Source organism: Balaenoptera borealis (assembly GCF_965194805.1).
Source record: "Balaenoptera borealis genome assembly, chromosome: 18".
NCBI classification, from domain to species: Eukaryota; Metazoa; Chordata; class Mammalia; order Artiodactyla; family Balaenopteridae; genus Balaenoptera; species Balaenoptera borealis.
The window spans coordinates 54,618,412-54,642,817 of record NC_138877.1 but is presented as its reverse complement, the minus strand read 5'-3'; the positions used below and the strand labels follow the sequence as shown (position 1 = coordinate 54,642,817).

Here is a 24,406-nt window from a genome sequence, read left to right as displayed (position 1 = left end):
TTTAGACATGAAGGAAATTGTGGAAAGCCTTATTTCCGCTACACATCTAAGTTGTGCTTTCTATTCTAGATATACCATCAGATCCAGAATATCATTTTTACCTAATACCTACATTTATTTCTCACAAGGATTGGGAGATACAAGAGAAAGGTTATGATAACAACTTCCCAGAGAGCTACACTACAGCATGACTTGGCTAAAACCTCCGGAGAAAATATATTGAGAGATAACTGTAACTAGAGGAGTGAAGCGTCTGTTTTAACCAGGGTGGAAAGGTTTATTTTTTTATATATAAACAATGAATCATTGATTCTAACCTTTACAATTGGTCACTGATATCAGAAAGTAGGTGGCAGTTGTATAGCTGTTTCAAAGGAGCACAGGATGCCTGGTCTTGACCTTCCCAAGCATAATTCTGAGAGGATCAATCCCTTGTGCTAGGGATTGCCTCCCAGCAAAAGGGAGGCAATGAGTCCCAAATGAAGGCCATACTCAAAGTGGACAGACTTTTAGCTTAGCAGTTTGTTAAGCTTTGGGGAGTGAAAGATATTCTGCTACTTATTGTATACTTCACAAAAGGTCTCCAGATTGGGGTTCCATGAAAGAGCTAATTTTCTCATTGTTGCACAGCACTAGATTTTAAATTCAAGTACTGGGCATCTGTGGTACTTGGCCACACTGATATTCTTTTTATCTTATTTTGTACCTACTCAAAGCCGGAAAAAAATTTAAAAATACTATAGACAGACTAATCTCTTGAATACAAGTGAATTTCCCAGAAGTTTCCAGATTCATCCCCTAAGAAATAGTCTTACTATGCCTCTGTGCTTGTTAATCATATAAGTACTGATCATGGCTTAGGTATTCACATAGCAAGATTGTGGGTTTCATGACAAATAACTATCTTCCATTTAAAGATTACAGCTAATACACAATATATAAACATAAAGGATGTCAGTGTTTTTTTCTTTCAACCTTGCTGTCTGATCACTTGTATTATACCGCAATATTGACTTAAGAATCTTCATATTTCATTTTCCTGAATTGATATTTGATATCACTTAATTCCTTTGATATATACTTGTTTCATTAAGATAGAGACTATGCTTATAGATTTCTTTCCTATTAATATTCATCTTAGAAAAAACTTAACCTAGGTGATAGTAGCAAAAGAATTAGTTCCTAAACTTTAAAAATTTAGTTTCATTACTAATAGCACTGTGGTTTATAAGACATGAAAAATTCTCCCAATTGACAATGAAGCATTTCTATCATTTAGCCTACCTTTAAGAGTTTTCATGCACACTAGCAAAGGAAATAAATCTATATATTTAGTATAAATGGTGTGTCGCTCTTTCTGCTAGAAAATGTTAAACTATGTGATTGCTACATATGCATTTTCAACCTCTGAAAAAAATGTTTGATTAAATGTTGTTCTGGAAGACAGACAGAATGAAAATTAAAGATTTAAAAACCAGAAATCAAGACAAGCAAATGCGTATTATACTAAAGCTTCATGCTCAACTATACCACTATTGAAAAGGCTAATATAGAATAAGCAATGAAATGATAAAAATGTAGGGAAATATTTTTAAATAAATATGGTTCAACCATGTAATAAATGGTACTTTCATGCTAAGGTACATCATACTTTCAGGAGGGCAATTTAAGTGTCTGTTGTACAGACAGAAAGGGAATTTGTATCTCTCCCCTCCTTGATTCAAATAAACACTAACAAATGTACACTTAAAAAAGAGGTCTAGTCTCAATCATGACTGATAGCTATTTTCTTGTGTTGCTATATGAGGCAAATTTATTGAGTCATTTAGCCTGAAATGATATTTAAGCTAAGTATTGATTGTCAAATGGCAAAACAGTACACAAGTTGTATTCCTTACATGTATTTGCCTCTGATTTTTTACATGGGTAGACAATATTTATTTATCAAGGCAACTGGACTTTTTCAGACAGATGAACACAGCATCAGATATGGAGTAAACCATGGATGGTTTCATCTATTTTCAAAGATACACAGAGAACATTTTCACTACAGCTCTGTCAACCGTTATCTTTCCTGACAGTTGATGTGCGGGAAGAAGTACTCTTGGGTGTTACTTTCTTGATTCATAGCAGGACAGTTAGAGGCTTCTGAAAGATTGGTAGCAATGGAGAAACACAGGAGATGTGTTAGTATGATAGATCTGGAATTTGATTAAAAATATTCTAACACCCTTCCATCAGCAGAGATGGTGACATGATGAAGAGTTGAATGAGACCATGACTAAGACAAGCAACAGTCAATGAGTTACCTATCTTTACATGTGACAAATCCACGCAAGTCAAAAGTCCAAAATGCTTTCTATAAATTAATTGGCAATCAGTATAATTTGCAATCAGTATTGGCCAAAATGCTTTCTATAAATTAATTTGCAATCAGTATAAAGGTTTAGAATGTTGCCTGCATATATTTTGGTAGACTTTAATTATAGTAATTATTGCCATTGCTCTAATAGCCATATGCAACTTCAGAAGCTTTAATATTACATTGAAAGCCAAGAAAATATGCATGTAACCATTTGAAAAAGATTAGATTCTTTTTGTCTTTTTAGGGTACATTCTTCTACAATTAGCATTTTTCCCTTTACTTATCCCGATAAGACACCTTTTCTACCTTAAAGGATAAATAAATGTTGATCGACATAGCATATAGATAAAGAAAACTGGATATTTTTTCTCCATAGAGTAACTTTTAATGAGGGAGAGACAGAATTGAGTTGTTATATTAGTTTCTGAGAGCTATGATAACAAAATACCATAAAATGGATAGCTTAAAACAATAAAAATTTCTTGTCATCACAGTTCTGGAGTCTAGAAGTCTGAGATCAAGGTGTTATCAGAGCCAAGCACCCTCCAAAACCTCTGGGGGAGGCTCCTTCCTTGCCTTTTCGAGCTTCTAGGTATTCCAGCTTGAGCAGTATAAATTCCATCTCTACCTCTACCTTCACATAGCTGTCTTACCTTTCTCTGTGTCTGTGTCCAAATTTCTTTCTTCTTATAAGAACCAGTCTTATCGAATTAAGGACCTACCCTACTCCAATATAACATCTTAACTAATTACATCTGCAATGATGTTATTTCCAAATAAGGTCACATTCTGAGGTATTGAAGGTTTAGTCTCAACTTGTCTTTTGGGGGGATGCAATTCAAGCTAAAACAGATGTATCTATGGTAAAAGGAAGAGAGAAAATGAGAAGAAAATGCATTTTTGCTGAGATACTTTCCTGAATTCTAAATGAAAGTTTGAATTACAGTCCTCTTATTATAAGGTTTAAAAATATTAATTTTAAAAGGTGAAACTATTTCCACATGTTTTTACAAAAGCTGAAATATTTCTACGTTAAAGGGATCATCTTTAAGAGATATTTAGCCATGCCAATATCAGACAATGTATTGTTCTTGGGAAAATTTGTGAGATTCTTAATGCATGGGCATCACACTAAAATGTAAAGAGACATCTCACATCAAACATTCTTCAAAAGTCCTAAAGTTTAGGACTTTACTTTCTTATCTAAGCTTTTGTATATTGTATTAAACAAAATTGACCTCTGTTATCTATGTTTAGAGAACAGCAGAAAGAGCTCTGTCTAACATTCCAGGTGAAGTAGACCTGAGAGTTCTGTAACAGTTCTGAAAAGCAGAGACTAGATGAGGCAACTAGATCTTATCCATCCCACTTTTTCAGCTAATAGTACTAGCCATCTCCTCTCGTCAGTGGAGTGGATGAATGATGAAAGCCTGGGCAATCATACTCCATTCTACTTCCTTGGCAATACAGAGAAGTTCAAGCAGTGACCTGCTGTGACATGGCCAAATCTAAAATGAGATCTGTCCTATTAGTAAAATCAAAATTGTGGACATCCATCATGCTAAAACTTGAGCGTTAATAGATGTGAAGTTGCTAATTTGGAAAGGTATATATTTCGACTTGCTCTCAGTTATAACTCAAAACATTTTTGAAGCTCCTCTTTAAATTGTCTTTAGATCTAAATGATCTAATACATTGTTTAAAACATAAAGTTATGCATTTCATCAAAGTTGGCCATTTAGACCTCTGAAATTAATCTAACATCATGAATGAGCCAATTCAGAATGACCAAGCTGGGCAACAGAAATGTGATGATAAAATAAACTTTTTATGACCAAAATCTTTTTTACTGGAAACTACTGTAATCTACAAAGTTTGAAGCTTGGGAATTAATGCTACACAAAAGAGCACAGATATCCTTAATGAATCAGTAGTTTGATGTCAGAACACATGAATTAAAAAAGTATCACTGTCTTTATATCAACTGGTCAAATAAAGATCCCTTATAACACATTAGGTCAACTTACAAGCATAAATATAAATACACACACATAAGCACAGACAGAGCATGTTTTAGAGTGAAGGGAATTTCGTCATCAACCCTAATTGCTTTGCTGCTTCCTAATCATATATATTACCATAGATTAAGGAATAATAATTTCAATATTAAGAAATTGTACATTCTTAAGATAGTAAAAACTAATTAAACCCAGAAGTTCTATAGGAACTTCCCAAGTTTAAAGCCTGACCATCAGTAGATATATTTCAGATATGGTAATACAATAATGCATATTTTATTAAATCCCCACATTTTTTCTCATTTTGCTCCATTCAAAGAAATATTATTTTATTCATGAATTTAATAAAAACAATATCCATTTTTATTTTAAGTATATTTTGATGCTGTTTTAGACACAATATTTAATGTTATAGATCATCTCTAAGTTTCTATGAGAGAAATAACTCTTGAAAGTTTCACCAGGGAATATAAAAATAATGTATTTCTATATGTAAATGCCTTGAAGTGTGAACATATCTCCCTAATCACCTAACTTATGAAAAAGGATAAGGTCAGTTAATTTTACTTCAGCTATTTGAATATTTTATTTAATTGCTGTAATATTTTATATAAAATAAAAATTGAGTAATAAACACAGAAAACTTTATCTTAGAGAACATTTCAACTAATTAAATCCCAAAATATGTATGGAATTTTATCTATCTATGTAAAATATATATGAATACATGTATATATGTGAATATATGTCCAGGTATGCACATATGTTTCTATGTGTGTGTCTGGTATGTATACACATAAACACTAACTCTAACCACCTTCTCATTTACAGTGGTTTCAAAAATTCTCTACACTTTCATATTTTCTTCATCCTTGATTATTTCATCTGCAACTTAATGCCATCAGCTGAACCTGTCTTATAAACTTGTTTGAAATTAAGTATCAGAAGGGTTAAATCACTTTAATGAAAGCCATCCTCATTCCTATTTATGGATAACTTGAACTTTATATATATATATATATATATATATATATATATATATATATATATATATTACAGATATAAACATGGAAAAATGAAGTGTTAATTTCATAATTTAGTTTTCAAGTTATTCTTCAGGGTTCAAATTCCGGGGAGAAAATGTTAGAAATATAACAATAAATTTTGCCTTTTTTTTTATTAAGTTCAACCACAAGGTGCTGATTCCTTGCAAGGTCAACTTAAAAAAATAACACATAGGTAATTATATACCTCTTTTTATAAGAACTTCATGTAGTATGTTGAAATCTTAATTTTATTTCTATAATGTTTGCATTTATTTCCTATTTATAAGAAAATCACATCACACTGAGACAAGGAATAGTTTATGACTGATTGCTGAATTTAGCATTTAAGCTTACATTTTTGTGCATTAAATTATAACAGAAAACTGGAATTTTAAAAAAAGCCCAAAGTTGGAGACTACATTTGTCATGCATATTACAAGCAAAGGATTATTCTCAAGAATATGTATCAAACTGTTGTATATCAACAAGAGAAGACTGAACACCTGAAAAGAAAAATGGTCAGAGGACATGAACACATACTTAAGAGATAATAAAAGTAAAGTAGGCAATGAATATAATGAAAAATGCTTAACCTGATAGGAAAAAAAATTGGGAAAATGCAAATTAAAATCACAGTGAAATATGCATGCACATCCATTTGACCGGCAAAAATTAGCAACAGTCTGTAGAACAGGATGCAGAAACACACAATTGCTTACATACTATTTTGAAATTGGTAAAAACATTTTGGAAAGCAAATTGAGAAAAATCTGGTATATCTTACTTCTAGTTATATTCTCTGGAGGAAAAGAGGGAGAGAGAATATTTATAGCAGCACTGCTTAAAAGAGCAAAGAAACCAAAAAACATAAATGTCCACCAAATGGAGGATAAATAATTTCAGCTACCTTCATGCATATGGATTGTATATAAGAGGAAGAATGCATTAACTGAAATGAATCTCAGGAAGAATGCTGGATGACAAAACAAGTAGGAAAAGAACACATAGAATGATTCATTTACATAATATATACATTATAAATCTTATTAAATACTCAAAATTGATTAGGAATACATATATATTTAATAAGTCAATGATTTACATATGAATGATAAACACTAAATTCTGGATCCCAGAATTTGTATGGAATCACAAACCATCTCAAATAGCCAAAGCAATCCTGAAGAAGATAAACAAAGCTGGAGGCATCACATGTCCCGATTTCAAACTATATTACAAAGCTATAGAAATCAAAACAATATGGTACTGGTATAAAAATAGTCCCATAGACCAATGAACAGAATCAAGAGCCCAGAAATAAACCCCACATATACAGTTAACAAATAATTTGACAAGAGAACCAAGACTACTTAGTGGGAAAGGAGAGTTTCTTAAATAAATGCTGCTGGGAAAACTGCATAATCACATGCAGAAGATTGAAACTGAATAGCTATCTTACACCACTAACAAAATTAACTCAAAATGGGTTAAAGACTTAAACATAAAACTAAAACCTAAAAACTAAATCTAAAACTCCTAGAAGAAAACATAGAAAAAAAGCTCCTTGACATTGGTCTTGACACCACTTTTTTGGATATGACAACAAAAACACAAGCAACAGAAGAAAAGAAAAAGAAAAGAAAAAAAGGAGTGGGAGTACATCAAACTAAATATATTCTGCACAGCAAAAGAAAAAAATCGAAGTGAAATGGCAATCTATGGAATGTGAGAAAAATTTGCAAACCATATTTCTAAAAAGGGGTTGATATCCAAAATACGTAAATAACGCATAAAACTCAACAGCAAAAAAAGCAAACAATCTGACTAAAAATTGAGCAGAGGAACTGAATAGACATTTTTCTAAAGAGGACATACAAATGGCCAACAGGCCATGAAAACATGCTCAACATCACTAATCCTCTGGGAAATGCAAATCAAACCCACAGTGAGATATTACTTCACACCTGTTAGAATGGCTACCATCAAAAAGAGAAGAGATAACAGCACTGGCAATGCTGTGAAGAAAGAGAAGCAAATAGTTTCACCCTTATAGGCATCTGTAAATACAACTAAGTGACAATATCAAATCTCTTGCTTTTGGTCATTCACTGGGCACCAAAATAAAATTAGCTTTTTCTTTTGGCATTAACCACTTACTGGCTTCCTTTCCATCAGCAAGTGCTCCCCATATTCCCAATTGTCATAAATTTTTACTCAGACCTAAACTTCCTGCCCAGAGTAAGACCATCAGTTTCAGCCAGAGGACTGACACATCTAGCTAACAGCAATACAAATCTGGCCAACACTTCTCCCTTTGTCCATTCTCAGTCACATGGGGTAGATGGAGCAAAACTGGGTAAGAATTACTTTATAAGACTGTCTTATCCATTAAGTAGGAAAGAAGCAGCAACTGTTAATACTAGTTTAGGCAGATGAGAAGAAAAAATAACCCATCTCACTATTCCCCATGAATTCAGGGAGTAATATTTAGAGATACTGTCATGGTATCATATTTAGAAACTGATCCTTCCACCAGAACTTATAAATGCAACCCAGGTCCTGGCACTACATGAATAGGCAGAAAAAAAGAAAATAAAGGAAAGGAAAAGAAAAGAAAATGGCCCATTTTCCCTAAAACAGTTAAACAACACACATATTAAATTTCAGTATATATTTGTTCAATCCTTTCAGTCTCTTATCACATAGTTTAGTAAGCAAGTATTTCAATTGTCCATTCCAATTTTCAATTAATCTTTTTTATGTATAATAAGATACATGACAATTTCATTATAAGATATTTCTTGGTCCATTATTGCACAATATCAGCACTAAAATAGGTTCCTTGATTAGATGATAAATATGAGGTCCAAAATGAATAATATTTTCAGCTCTAAACCTCTTACCATGTTAGACATGTCTGCTTCAGTTAACGAATATGCAAATTCAAATCCAGGATGAGTAACTATCCTAATCAAGACTTATCAGCATCCACTTTAAACTATGGTAAAAGGCCAGTGTAATCTGCCTGCCAGCTATGGGCTGGTCCAGATTTTGCCAATAGGCAGTGTATGTCTGCTGTTTTTTTTTTTTTTTTCTTGTTTACAAAGTTGGGTATGGCAAACTGTTGTGCACCCTGTCCAGCAATCTAGTTAAGTTTCTTCTCTATCCCCAGGACATTTTACTCATTCTGATACAAATGTCTTTGGGTACCCTCTTGAGAGTTGGGCCAAGAAACCTGGCTCTCTATTTACTAAGTGTCAAAAATCCTTTCTCTTTAGTGGTGTCATATATATATGTGTGTGAGCGTGTGTGTGTGTGTGTTTGTGTGTGTGTGTATGATTTATAGATTTATATATATATATTTGTATTTCACAAAGCTAGGCTAAACTGAGCAAACCTGTTGCTTGAGGAATTGATGAGACATGAAAAGTAGCATAAACATCAAGGAAATAAACGGAGTAGCTGCGAGATTTTTGATGGATGCCTTAAAAGCATGTTCACTGGGGTGAATCCACCTCTGGTTGGTTGATTTTGAAGTGAGAGCCTGACATTAAATAGCTGTTTCTCATATTGTGTTCACTAATTTCATAGCTATTTCATTTATTTTCTTTATTTTAATGCCATTTTAAATATAATATCTCAACACTTGCAACCAATTTAATTTTTTCCCATTACTTTTATTTTTATTTTTTCTTTTATTTTGAAGAATACTAATTCTTTTCTTATTATTCAACCCCACTTTAGGGGAGCTGAGCGAGAAAGACCATGACAGATTACTTCACATTATCCTGTTCCTCCAACACTTGTCACATAGGGAGTCTTAACAGTTGGAGCCCTTTTTATCACATCATTAATCATAACTTGAGTTAAAGGAACTAGGATAAACTTAGTATCATTATAAGACCAACATTAAGTTGCTTGCATTCTTAATATTCAGCAACCTCAGAAGTAGGATTCCATTTAAAAATTATGGTTGGAGTATGACAATTCTCCTTTTCAGGAAATGTGTTAACACACCTCTGCCTTTATTCAGATTGGCATATTGAGAGTTTGTGTAACTAGCTATATTTCTTCAAAAGCATCAGTTATCTAAGCTTCCTGAGTAACACTGAACATACTTTTCTATGCACAGTGTCTGATGCCAAAGAAGGTCATTAATGTCAATAGCTGCTCCACAAGGGGTCAACAGTATGAACTTAAAGTGGCTCCAGATTCTCTCCCACTGAAACTGTGTAATTCTTTTTGATTGATTATCTGCAGGAAGGCATTTTTCCAATCAAAGCATATCCTCCCAACCATCTTTTGGCTTTACATTCCTCCTTTCTACCTATTCAATCACCAGGTTTTAACTCAGTTGTTTTGGGAGCCTCAGGTTAGTCCTTAGTTACTTTCAGTTGTGGCTAATGTTCCTGTTGCCTAGATTTTCCTTTTTGATCCATGAATTGTCCACTGACCTTTGATCTATCATTTATGTCATTTATGTGATTTTTCTCTTATACATGGTCACCCTGCCTGAGTGACCTCTCATCAGCTATAGCTTAGAAGCCATTCTGTAAACAAAGGTTTCCACCACCATTTTCCTTATGGCCCCCCTGGAGAAACAAACAAGCAAATAAATAATTGTTGCTTAAATTATAGTGTCAAGGTTTGGTTTAATTACCTTGTTCATGAATATATGCCTGTAAGTCTTAAATAAAGAAAAAGGACAGAGCGGAAAAATAGAAAAAAGCATAAGCAATCATAAATCGGCCCAAAATTTTTCAGGCACCTTTCTCAGGTTGTGTAAACAGATAAAACAAGCAGAAACCATCAAGGTTTTTATCCGTAAACAATGAAGACAACCTTGCATTGGCTGCTTCCAGGGGGTTTCAAACTTTAAATATTCTCAACCACTAAGAAAATTATAGGAGGATACACACTCAAAAACACTAAAGTATATCAAGATAGAATCCTATATAATATTCAAGTAACTCACAGAAAGACAAGAAAAGAGAAAGAGAGATAAGAGGGAACAACAGAAAACCAACTATAAAATGGCAGACTTAAGTTCTAACAAAACAATATTCACCTTAAAGGTAAATAGTCATAATATGCCAACTAAAGTTAGACACTGGCAGAATGAATTTAAAAAATTGGTCCAACCAAATGCTGTTTACAAGAAACTCATTTCAAATTCAACAACATAAGTAGATTTAATGCATTCCTATTAAAACTCTAATCAAAAACTTTTATTTTGTGGAAATAGACTAGCTTACTCTAAAACTTATATAGAAAGTCACAATCTCTAGAATGGCTGAAACAATCTTGACAAAGAAGAAAATGGGGAAGTTACTCAATTTGACATTAAAGCTTACTAAAACTACAGTAATCAAGAGTATGATAAAGGCAGGATAGACACATTGAACATGGAACAGAACAGAGGCTCTAGAAATAGACCCACAAAAGCAGGCTGCAAATTTATTTTTGACAAAGTTGGAAAAGCATTTCAATTGAGAAAAGATAGGCTTTTCAACAAACAGTGCTAGAGCAATTAGGCATCCAAAGGCAAAAATTTAAAAATTTTTAAAAAGAAAAGAAAAAACTCCCCTTTAATTAAACCACACACACACACACACACACACACACACACACACACACACACACACACACCCCTTATACAAAATTTAAATCAAAAGGGTCATGTATTTAAATATAGGAAACAAAGCTACATTTTTTTTTTCATCTAAGCCTAGGAAAAGAGTTTTAGGACTTTGTACCTAAAGCATGAGCCATCAAAGGAAAAATATAATTGAACCTTAACAAAATTTAACACTTTAGCTCTGCAAAAGATCCTGTTAATAGTATGACACAACATGTTAAAGTCTGGGTTAATACATTTTCAAACCACCTATCTGACAAATGACTAGTATTTAGAGTATATCAAAAAATCTCAACTCAGGAAAAAAAAATAATAAAATTAGAAAATGGGCAAGAAACATAAACAGCCATTTCAAAATAGAGGATATAGAATTGGAAAATAATTACATGAAACAATGTTTAACACCATTATTCACTGGATATATACAAATTAAAACCAGAATGACCAGAATAAAAATAGTAACACCATCAAATGCTGGTGAGGAAGCAGAGACATTGGATCATATTTTTGGGAAAATATACCAGATAAATGAAAATTATGTTCACACAAAAAACTGTACACTAATTTTAACAGCAGATTTATACTTAATAGTCTCAAACTGGAAACAACCCAGATGTCCTTTGAATGGTGAATGGTTAGGCAACCTATAATAAGTACTTCATACCATGGAATACTAAGGAATAAAAAGGAACAAACTAGTGATAATACACAAGAACTTGGATGAATCTGAGGAAATTATGATGGCTAAAGAAAGCAAGCCAATGTCAAAAATTTACATGTTGTATGATTCTATTTATATAACATGCTTGAAATTACAAAGTTAGAGAAACGAAGAACAGATTAGTGGTTGCCAGGGGTTAGCAATGGGATGGGGGAGGGGAACAAGAGAGAAGTGGGTAGAGTTGTAAAAGGTCAACAGCAGGATCTGTGTGGTGACAGTATTTTATATTGACTGTGATGGTAGATGCATGAACTACACGTGTTGAAATAGCATAGACCTAAATAGAAACACACAGGCACATACACACACACTAGAGTACTAGTAAAACTTGGAGATCTGAATAACGGATTGTACCAACGCCAGTAGCCTGGTTGTGACATTACACTATAGTTTTACAAAGCAGCACCATTGGTGGAAACTGGGTAAAGAGTATACAGGATCTTTTTGTATCATTTCTAACAACTACATGTAAATCTACAAACATAATCTCAAAAATTTTATAAGTTTAAAAATTGTAGTTGTCAGAAACATTTGAGGCTTAGTATAATGGTATCTTCTTTCATAGAGGACATTCCATCTTTTTTCTTCTATTTGTCTCTTTGCACTAGACATCTGAGAACACTTCAAACCAGTTAAGGTGCTGAGATGATTTGGAATTTAAGGAACTTTCTGCAATTGACTGTGTATTTCCAGTTTCCCTCTCTTCTAGGGTATAATCTTTTGCTTTCCTAATCCAAAACAAAAAAGTTTACATGGTGGCCCTTCTTTTGGTAGACTCTAGACTCCAAAAGTTTCTTCTGGTGGTTTTCATGAACAGGGGGCAAGGAAGAGGGAGCAATTTTGCATTATCAACCCACAAAGTCAGGGAATATTTGGTAGTCTGTGGAGACAATTTAGTTGGAAAAGTTGTACTGGCATCTAGTGAATAGAGGACAGACAGGTTTGTCGCTAAAAATCCTACAAATCACAGGATATGCCCCCACAACAAAGATTATCTGGCCCAAAATGTAAATCGTGCTGAGGTTAAGAAACCCTAAACTAGTCTCAGATACTGAAATAAGTGATGCTCAGTCTTTCAGCCATATATGCATTGTAGAATTGGATAAAGTCTAGAGGGTATAAACCACTCCAAAACTTACCCTCATCTTCAGGGTCCCATCATCTCTAACTACTGGCCTGGGAAATCTTTGTTATCTTGTTAACTCTCTAATGCCCTCAAATGGATGAGATCAGTACACATTTCTTTTTGGTCCAGAGTTTCTAGTTTTTCTCTATATTAATTCTAAATTGGCTTATGTACCATCATGAGAATTTGAAATCCATAAATACATTTTAAATTTTAGAAGATCTTTTTGATTCTTTATCAAGTCTGTTCATTCTCCATTTTAGAAGGTATATTTGATCCTTTATCAAGTCTGCTCATTATATATACTCATTGTCATACAATACTTTTCACTCAAAATATTTTGGTTTGGCTTTAATTTCTTCAAATACATCTATCTGATATACTGTGTTTATTATGTCTAATATCTAAAAACCCTTGCTGATCTGCCCATTTTCCATTTCTTCTGCTGATTCTCGCGTATGGTTACTTTTTCTTTGTTTCAGTACTTGTTTGATGGAAAACTGATTACTTAACTTACAAAATGATATGTAAAAAATCCCTAGGGTTTAAAATAAAATGAATATTTCCAAACAGAATTAGTGCAAGCATTTATCAAAGGCTTTAGACACCACTATTCTGAAGCACTGTAATAAAATTTAAGCAGGAAGCTCAGATATATACTACATGGATTTTAGATTCTAAACATAGTGGCCTTTGTCACTGTTATAACCCAAATTATTTGTAATAAAAAACCTGATATGCACATATACACAAATATATATAAATATAAGCATATATGTTACAATAAATTTAATTTGTATTTGATTACACTGTTTTCTACATTTTTGACTATTTTATTTACATCATTTAAGTAGCATCAAGTGAAGTAAAATTATGACTATACTTAATAAAAGCAGTTATTTGATAAGAGACTGCAAGGAATAGAAAACTGGGAATGGTGATTAAATGGTTAGGAGGATATATTCTGCTAAATGCAGCAATTCTGTTCTTTTCTTTTTTTGTTGTTTTAAACTACCTTAAGGCATATACAGCACATAATGCAACTCTGTATAAATTGGAAAATCTTGTAGCAAAAATCGATTACAACATCATTTCCTTTTGAGCCTGGTCACAACCTGAAAATCATTCAAAATGAAGAAAAAAGCCATTACCAACAGATCATAATTCACACGTAAAATGAAACCTACTTCCTTCGTTTACAATATTTTAATTTTTTTCTTTTCAAACTGGAAGATAGAGAAGTGATCATTTAGAAAAGAATAAAACAAAAAGAAAAAATGCAGTATTTTCTGAAAATTAAATTAATATGAAATACCACCTTTGGATCTGTTTTTAAGTAATTTAGAAACATATCCAGAGTTGTTTGATTTTACACAAAAGAAAACTCCATTAATAACATCATATATATATGCATAAACGTATATGTCTATATACTCAACAAAAATGTATTATGATTTAGCTTCTCTTTAAAATTACAATATTTTAACAATATAACTTGAATTTTTGCAAAGGTAGGATTTATTGTCATATGAGAGGTATTAATTTTTAATTCTGAAGCCTTTGTGTTTGAGAAATCTTAATTAAAATTTAAATAATACTCATGGAAATTTTTGAATATTCTTTTAGCTACTTCTATTGTAAACATATATAATAAATATATAAAATACACTAATAAAATAGAGTGCACAATTCAATAGAACAAGAGGACTGTATGACTGAGACAATTCAGAGGAAGATAATTTTATATGTTAGTATCATGTCTATGTATTAAGTAACAAAAAAATATTTAAGACAGAATTTTCTCTGGAAACACTTGTATATAATACATACAGTATTTTACACAATAAAGTATTGTATTTTAATAACAGTTTTTCCTCATCCTTGCCTCATGAACAGAGTATTACTTTATAACAAAAATTTTAGTATAATTTATCTTAATGAACTGTTTTGCTTTTTGAAAATTTGAAAACCACTACTATTTTGTAGTTATCAAAAATCAGCTGAGGGCTTCCCTGGTGGCGCAGTGGTTGAGAATCTGCCTGCCAATGCAGGGGACACGGGTTCGAGCCCTGGTCTGGGAAGATCCCACATGCCGCGGAGCAACTGGGCCCATGAGCCACAAATACTGAGCCTGCGCGTCTGGAGCCTGTCCTCCACAATAAGAGAGGCCACGGTAGTGAGAGGCACCGCGATAATGAGAGGCACTCTTCAGCGCACCGCAATGAAGAGTGGCCCTCACTCGCCACAACTAGAGAAAGCCCTCGCACAGAAACGAAGACCCAACACAGCCAAAAATAAATAAATTAATTAATTAATTTTAAAAAAATCAGCTGAGTTTTTGACAAAAAAATAGTGATTTTGGATAAAGTCTGTATATGGAAGAATTTTCTGAACTGATTAAAAAAGGTTTTGTTTTCTTTATCACATCTACAGTCATAAATTCTACTTGTTAAGTTTTTAAAGTCCATAAGCAATATGATGTATCTAATAAATATTAAAAATGTTTTGTTCAATCATCACATATAATGTCCAGAAGTAATGTCAAGTGTTAACAAATTAAATATATTATCATACAGGTCCAACATTTTGTAATTCTTTTGCTTAACTAATATTATGTTGAAAAGAAATATTTTTAGCAGTTTTAGATGATTGATTTGTCTAGTTATTATTTTGAATCAATATGCTATTGAAATGTAGTTCCCAAATGATAGTTAACTTTAATAAACATTTTGGACTGAAGATGTTCTATCTCTTGAAACTAGAAAATACAAAATAATTTATTCATTCAATGCATATTTTAAAAATACGCTTTATGAATTATTTTTTTTAATTGGGGTATAGTTGTTTTACAATGTTGTGTTAGTTTCTACTGTATAGTGAAGTGGAGTTCCCTGTGCTATACAGCAGGTTCTCATTAGTTACCTATTTTATACATATTAGTGTATATACATCAATCTCAATCTCCCAGTTCATCCCATCACCACACCCCCCTTGGCTTTCCCCCCTTGGTGTCCATACGTTTGTTCTCTACATCTGTGTCTCTATTTCTGCCTTGCAAACAGGTTCATCGGTACCATTTTTCTAGATTCCACATATATGTGTTAATGTATGATATTTGTTTCTCTCTTTCTTACTTCACTCTGTATGACAGTCTCTAGGTCCATCCACATCTCTACAAATGACGGAATTCCGTTCCTTTTTATGGCTGAGTAATATTCCATTGTATATATGTACCACATCTTCTTTATCCATTTGTCTGTCTATGGGCATATAGATTGCTTCCATGACCTGCCTATTGTAAATAGTGTTGCAATGAACATTTGGGTGCATGTATCTTTTTGAGTTATGGTTTTCTCTGGGTATATTCCCAGTAGTGGGATTGCTGGGTCATATGATAATTCTATTTTTAGTTTTTTAAGGAACCTCCATACTGTTCTCCACAGTGGCTGTATCAATTTACATTCCCACCAACAGTGCAAGAGGGTTCCCTTTTCTCCACACTCTCAATAGATCATGAGTGAGCCTGTAAAAATCTTTACACGTAGGATCAAAGACATCTTGAGCTTTAAGTATGAGAAAAAATCTGGTATGTCTTGTCCATGAAAGCATGTCTTTCCTCCTCCACAAAAAGTATGTGTGGAGGGTGGGTTTTAGAGTTGCATGGTATTTTGAGTTTTTTTTCATTAACTTGAAAATTCAAATTTTAGCTCTAGGAACATCACAGCAAATTATCAGTGCAACCTGAAGCCCCTGACTTCATGTGCAATATTCATGCAAGACCTCTGAATTTTTTAGACTCACAGTTTCCCTAAAAATGCACTTATAAAAGTTAAAACATATTTTACAGATTTTTTTTGCAAAATGTTTTTCATATATTAAAATATAAATTCTCTCTCTCCTTTTCTGTCTCTCTGCCTTTCTATCTCTCTCCCTTTCTTTCTCTGTGTATCATGGAATAGATAAGTTGCAAAATTGCGAACCCAAAGATTGTTTTAAGTCTCAGAACATATAAATACGTCCTTGTCCTTGGGAAAAAGATACAACCATCCTAGGATTTTTCAATATGCTGCTTTCAACCATCACTATAGGTTCTATCACCCATGACAGGTCTCTTCTCCTTGAGTGGAAGAGAGATAACTAAGTCGTGGGATGGAAAACAAAGCACACTACTGCTTGGGCCATATCTTTCTCTATATGTTCACTCTCTCTATATATATGGGTCATTCAGATAGTGTCCAAGTCAGCTTCACTCTCTAGGAACTGATGTTCAGAATTGGATGCTATTAAAGTTATTTGACCTTGATTACAATTTCTTTGTTGACTCTAATGATGTATGGAATAATGTTTTAAGACCCGTTTGTTTCTCTGACTCTCTGAAGTTTATGTAATTTATGATATGACACCTGAGCATCTCAATATCACCACATTGATTAAATATACTGTCACTATGTTATATAAAAAATTCTTTGTGTCGACAATATTTTGAGGATGCAGTCCATAAACATAAAGAGAGAAATAATTATCCAATATAGGATAAAGTAAATGGTATAAACTACAAGTACTACAGAAGTTCTGAGAATTGGAACAATCACTAGAACATGCTGGGGAAGTTTTTTCTGGAAGCAAGTCCCTAACCAGGTCTTGACAGACAGGCAGAATTTTGGTGAGTGAAAAAACAAAAAGCAATCTTCCCCCAAAATATGTAATATTTTGTAAAATGTTGGAGAGAAATAAATATCTATGGCTTTGTATAGGGAAAATGAGAAAAGCAATTTGTTTAGAATTAAGGGATTTAGGGAAAATACAGTGTGAAATATATTAGGAAAGGTATCATGCAGTAGATTGTAATGGGTTATCGTCTTTGATTTTATTGTATAGACAATAAAAACAGCTATTGTTCAGGTGATAAGGCAGAGGAGTAACACCAAGAGGAATTTACTACTATAATCATGGAGCATAGTAATGAAAACTTGAACCTGTTTTGGCATTAGAAGTTGCTGATCAAGAACTAATTTTTTTTAAGTAGAAGTTATAGGAGACCTCATTCCAAAATACTATTGATTTCTTTTAGATGATTCATTCATCTATACCATAAATATTGACTTCATAGCTATTCTGCAAGCTTGTATATGCACTGAGTATACAATGATGGACAGAAGATGCATGGCATCTGCACTTATGGAATCCAGAAGAACAGATAGATTGAAAGCAAGCATATATATGTTCAAATCATTTGCCTCTACCATGGTGATAATTTCCCTAATTGACCCCACAAAACAATTTCATTTCTCCTGGCATTATCATAGAATATTGAACACACTTTCGTTAATGCATTTATCTCAAGATTGTTTCTAAAGTACAGTTCTGCCTCTCAAGCCAATGTGACCCGTTTATTTACCTCTGTGTGTGACGGCACCCTCACAAGCACAGGCTCCAGTGCACCAGAAGGGCTCTTTATTGTCAGCGAGACCACCAGCCAAAGGAGCACCGGGCTCCGAGCAGGCCCCAGGCACCACCCAGGCCCCAGGATCCTCAGGGGGAGAGGGGCACAGGGAGCTCCAGGCCTCAGAATGGTCCTTGGCTCACACAGCACCATGCAAATACAAAGCTAAAAACTTCCTGAATGTCTCTGGCTGGAAACCAGTCGGCCCAACAGGTTCCACAACTGCCTTCCTTCTGACCACCGGGAGACACCAAAAATGCTCATAGAGGAGCTGATCCGAGTCTACCCAGATTAGATTCTTGACACCCTCATCAGAGGCCAAATCTGTTATATTAGCATTGTGAATACAACAGAACTTAACTCAATGTTTAATATTTTGAAATGTGTTTGTGGGTGTATGTACACACACTTACATTTTCAGATGTTAACAGATTCAGTCTTCTACTCTCATCACTATCTCTATTCCCATGAATAAGAAAGTAGAAGTTAAACTAGTCAAGGATTATATCTCAATTGTCCAATAAAATTTCCAGTGTTAATAGGCATATGCTTGGATCTTAAAATATCCTATTCAAGAGACGATTGGCTACATTATTCAGAAACTCTTGTTTGTTCAATTAGAGCCATCCATTTACAGGACTGTACGATGCCTACAGTTATTTTTGTTTCCCCTATAACAAAACTAATCAATACACACACAAAACAAAGTTCCAAAGACACCTATAGTCCATATTTTCAACACCATATGGGCATAAAGCAGTATCAATCAACCTTTTAGTGTTTGAACACTTTCACTTCCATATTAAGAAGATATTTTTGCAATCACTGTTCACGCTTCTTGACTTTATTCACTGCATAACACTGCATATGCCTATGTAGTGAATAAAATACAATACAAAGGGACCTTAATCAGAGGAAACAAATAACAAATAATTGATTTAAATGTCAATATCTTATAACATCACTGAAAACAGTCTGTTTAAAGTGAGAAATGTAGTGGCCCATGCTTTATTTACATGAATATGCCAACACTTCGAGGAAATTTTCTCTGAAGAAAATAACAAATTCTGCGCTATCTATTAAATATTAACCAGGATGCTGTTGCTTCTTAGAAGTACTTAATAAAATATCAAATCGATCTATGTTACTTTCATTTTTGAAACTGTAAAAGAAAACTGTGTTCGTTGAAGTACACTTAGAAACAATTATTTAAAAAGTATAATTTAAGAATTCATACAAAAATACGGTGTTAGTTTGCTAGGGCCGTCTTAACAAGGTATCATAAACTGAATGGCTTAAACATAGAGAAATGTATTGTTTCACTGTTCTGAAAGCTAGGAATCAGAGATTAAACAAGGTTGATTTCTTCTGAGGACAGTGAAGTATACACTCTTTAACTCCCTCTTTTTCAGGTGACTTGACAGCCACCTTTCATTTGCCTTGGCTTGTAGATGCATCGCCTCAATCTTTGCCTTGATGTTCCTGTAGCATTCTCCTTATGTGTGTGTGTTGTCCTCAAATTTCCCTTTTTTATAAGGACACCAGTCCAATTGGATTAAGGCCCACCCTAATGTCCTCATTTTAACTTGATTACATCTGTAAAGACCCTATCTCCAAATAAGGACATATTCTAAGGTACAAAGCAGAGTAGTTAGGATTTCAGCATATGAATTTGGATTGGGCATAATTCAACCCACAACAAATACTATTAACATTGTGTTAAATTTATTTTCATCAAACATGGCTTCGGATCTTCCAGAAATCATCCTTCATATGTCACTTTTTCCTACAATATTCTCATTAAATATTATAGCAATAACATTCCTTTAAAAATATTATTGCTTGATAATGTTATCAGTCAGGGTTCAACCATAAAAACAGAACCAGTAGCAGAATTTATTAGTAAATGTGTATCTAAATACTTATGTATGTACATATCATTTATCTGTCTTTCATGGGGAACTGGCTTATGAAACTTGAGATGTGGTTCACCAGCCACTGCAAGGCTGGTGTCTCTGAGTCTGATGTTGGAGCTTAAAATCCACAAGGCGAGCAGTTGGAAAGGAGAGATCATGAGCAGGCTGGACCTCTGAGCATGAGCTGCACCTCATGAGGACAGATTAAAATCCGTGTCCAGTCTTGTTCCCTCTGACCTTGATATGAAGAGTGTCTTACAGAAGCCAGGAAACTTACTAATGGAGCTAAACTCACATGCACATTCCAGGAGTCAGGGAAGCTGAAGGAGGATCCATAGGAAGGCAGAGTAACCACAAGCCATGTCAAGGCTGTATCAGGAGTGAAAGACCGACCACACATATTTTGCTTGGATAGCAAGTGAACATGAACACTAATGTGAACATGGTACACTAATGTACCATATTTAATCTGGCAAACTTTCTATGTCCTGGGCCACCTGCATCTTATTTAAAATCCTGCCCCTGGAAATCAGTCTTCTTTTTACTATTTTCAAAGCTCTAGTTATCTTGGTCAGTGTGTGGTGTATCACCACATCATCCAGAATCAAACTGGAGGGTCTGCTTCCAGCTGCAGCTCTGCAGTCTGAACTTGTGGCCCCTAGTCGTACAGAATAAACTGTAACTCAGAAAATTGGTGTTACCTTTTCTCATCTTTTCATTTTATGTTATTTGCATAATAAATCTCCAGTAATGGAAGTGTTACTCTTATTGCAATTTTTGGTAATTTTGGAGAATTTAATGTATCATAAGGTTTTTTTTGGGGGGGGGGAATTGGAAAATTTATGTGGAAGTCAAGCAATACTCTCTTAAATAACCAAGGAGAATATCATAAAGGAAATTAGAAAATACACTGATATGGGTAAATATGAAACACAACATACCAAAACTTGTGAGACCAGCAAAAGGAGTACTCAAAGGAAAATTTATAGCTGTAAACACCTATACAAAATGGAAGAGGGACTTCGCTGGTGGTCCAGTGGTTAAGACTGCACATTCCCAAGGTATTTTTATATATGTCCTGATCTTGCCATGACCTGGATTTTGAAGCAATACAAGCAATGAAATAAAAAGTTTAACTTCAAAAAAGAGCACTTGTGGTCCCAGGTATGTTTCACATCAAGCAGGTGACCAGCAAAAACATGTGTGTACTACAAAATGGCTGCTTTTCTACCTTCTGAAGTCCTTCGAGAATCTTCTATTGTGCCCATACTCATGAGAGGCACAATAAAGGAATTCTGAAAATTTAATTCATCCTTGAAGAATTAACACATTAACAAAATCATCATACATAATATACTTTTGTAAGTTAAGCTTTGCCTAGAGTTTAATTTTCAACTTAAAAAAATCTTGTAAATAACATTAATACAAGCTTGCTGATGTATAAATATTTGTAAGACTTCCTTACAGCTAATTACAAAAACTGGAATTATGTAGTTAATTAATCTGCACATTTACACATATTTTCAACAGGATAAAAGGTCCCATTTTCAAAAGCAATGGTTTTTATTTTATTATCTGTATATATATATAGGTAAAAACTGTTTCAATTTGAATTTTATACTTATGAATTTTTAATGTTTTTCAAATATTGGCATTTTATATCAGTTCTATGATTAAGCTTTTCTTAAGTTATTTCATAAGTTTATTGTTATAAGAAAATTATTAACAAATTTCTATCACATATTTTAAAAATATGTATACCCATATTTTTATATTTTAGCTAAATTGACAGGAAAAGAGAGGAGATTCAAGTTATAAACCTCAAGAATGAAATCTGGGGCATAATTACTCACTCCTCAGACACTGAAATGATAATAAGGAAACAGTAAAAAGAATTTTATGCTCATGAATTCAACAATCTAGATAAAATGGAAAAATTCCCTGAAAGATACACATTACCAAAATTCATTCAAAAAGAAATATATATTCTGAATATTCCTCCATAAATTAAAAAAATGAATTAATAGTTTCAAGTCTTCAAAAAGAAAAATCCAGGTTTAGATGGTTTCACTGATGATTTTTACTTAGCATCAATAAGAATGAAATAACACCAGTTTTTCACAATCTATTCAAAAGATACAAACTTCCCAACTCACTCTAATGAGTTCATCAATAACTTTATCCTGAAATAAGACAAAGATAACACACACAAAAAAAATAATATCCAGTATAAATATGATTGCAGAAATCTTCAACAGTATATCAACAATTTGAACCCTGAAATATATAATAATCATAATACATCACAACCAAGTATAACCTCACAAATGCAAAGCTGTTTCAACACAGAAAAATCAATGTATTTCATGATATAAAATGCCATGTTAAAAAAAGAAATGTGATCATACTAATGGATGGAGAAAATATATTGACAGATTTATTATTCTTTGATGATAAAAACACTCTGAATAAACAAGCAATAGAAAGAAACAATCAATTCAATGAAGAATATCTATAAATAATCTGTAGCTCACATCATGCATAATGTTGAAAAATGAAATAATTTTCCTCTACTAGGGAAGGATGTTTACTCCCACCACCCGTATTTATTATCATACTGGAAGTTCTAGCATTTATATTTATTTATTTTATTTATTTATTTTTGGCTGTGTTAGCTCTTCATTGCTGCACGGGCTTTCTCTAGTTGCATCGAGTGGGGGCTACTCTTCATTCCGGTGCGAGGGCTTCTCAATGTAGTGGCTTCTCTTGTTGTGAAGCACGGGCTCTAGGCACACGGGCTTCAGTAGTTGTGGCATGTGGGCTCAGTAGTTGTGGCTCGAGGGCTCTAGAGCACAGGCTCAGTAGTTGTGGCACACAGGCTTAGTTGCCCTGCAGCATGTGGGCTCTTCCCAGACCAGGGCTCGAACCCGTGTCCCCTGTACTGGCAGGTGGATTCTTAACCACTGCGCCACCAGGGAAGCCCCTCTAGCATTTATAATTAGTCAAGAAGAAGAATTCAATAGTATTCAGATTTTAAAGAAATAAAGATAATGATGCCTATTCACAGACAACTTGATTGCCAATGTAGCATACCCCAAGGCACCTAAGAACAACAACAACAAAACTCTACTATAGAAACCGGACTCGTTTGGCTTACGGTCGGTTGGTCTCAGTCGAGTCGTTGCCTTCACCTGACGAGGACGTGTCGCTCGCCTGCGCCCGTTCTTCGCGCCTCATCGCTCCAGTCCCGTGCTGCCCACCGCCCTCCCGCAGGATGGCCCATAAGCAGATCTACTACTCGGACAAGTACTTCGATGAGCACTACGAGTACCGGCATGTCATGTTACCCAGAGAACTTTCCAAACAAGTACCCAAAACCCATCTGATGTCTGAAGAGGAGTGGAGGAGACTTGGTGTCCAACAGAGTCTAGGCTGGGTTCATTACATGATTCATGAGCCAGAACCACACATTCTTCTCTTTAGACGACCTCTTCCAAAAGATCAACAAAAATGAAGTATATCTGGGGATCATCAATTAAATCTTTTTCAAATTTAATGTATATGTGTATATAAGGTAGTATTCAGTGAATACTTGAAAAATGTACAAAGTGTTCATCCATTCCTGTGCATGAGCTGTATTCTTCACAGCAACAGAGCTCAGTTAAGTGCAACTGCAAGTAGGTTACTGTAAGGTGTTTAAAATTTCTTCTAGTCAGATTTTCTTTTAATGTAAGTGCCTGTTTGACTTTACCTGTTACTTTTGTTAAATAAAGTTTGTATGTTGCAAAAAAAAAAAAAAAAAACTCTACTATAACTAGTAAGTGAGCTGAGCAATGTCACAGGACACCATCAGATCAATAAACAAAAATCTCTTATAGTTCTGTTGAGAGTCCTAAAACATATATGTCAGAGTCCTAATCCCTAGGACCTCAGAATGTGATCTTACTTGGAAATAGAGTCATTATCAAGTTAAAATGAGGTCATGAGGCTGGACCACAAACCAATATGTCTGATGTCTTTATTAAATAAAGAGAAAATTTGGACACAGAGACAGAAATGCATAAAGGGAAGATGATGTGAAGAGACACCAGGAGAAGCTGATGATCTATAAGCCAATGAGAGAGACCTGTAAC

General features: G+C 33.8%; 1 protein-coding gene across 1 annotated transcript; it reads left to right on the top strand.

Moving 5' to 3' along the window:
• Nucleotides 1-23,435: 23,435 nt before the first annotated feature.
• Nucleotides 23,436-24,086, top strand: LOC309615853 (cyclin-dependent kinases regulatory subunit 2). Its single transcript, XM_082365813.1, has one exon. The coding sequence runs from the start codon at nt 23,548-23,550 to the stop codon at nt 23,785-23,787; it is 240 nt and encodes a 79-aa protein (XP_082221939.1). The 5' UTR covers nt 23,436-23,547; the 3' UTR covers nt 23,788-24,086.
• Nucleotides 24,087-24,406: the final 320 nt, after the last annotated feature.

Coding starts and splice junctions, on each gene's coding strand:
- LOC309615853 (XM_082365813.1), top strand. CDS start 23,548: ATGGCCCATAAGCAGATCTACTACTCGGACAAGTACTTCGATGAGCAC.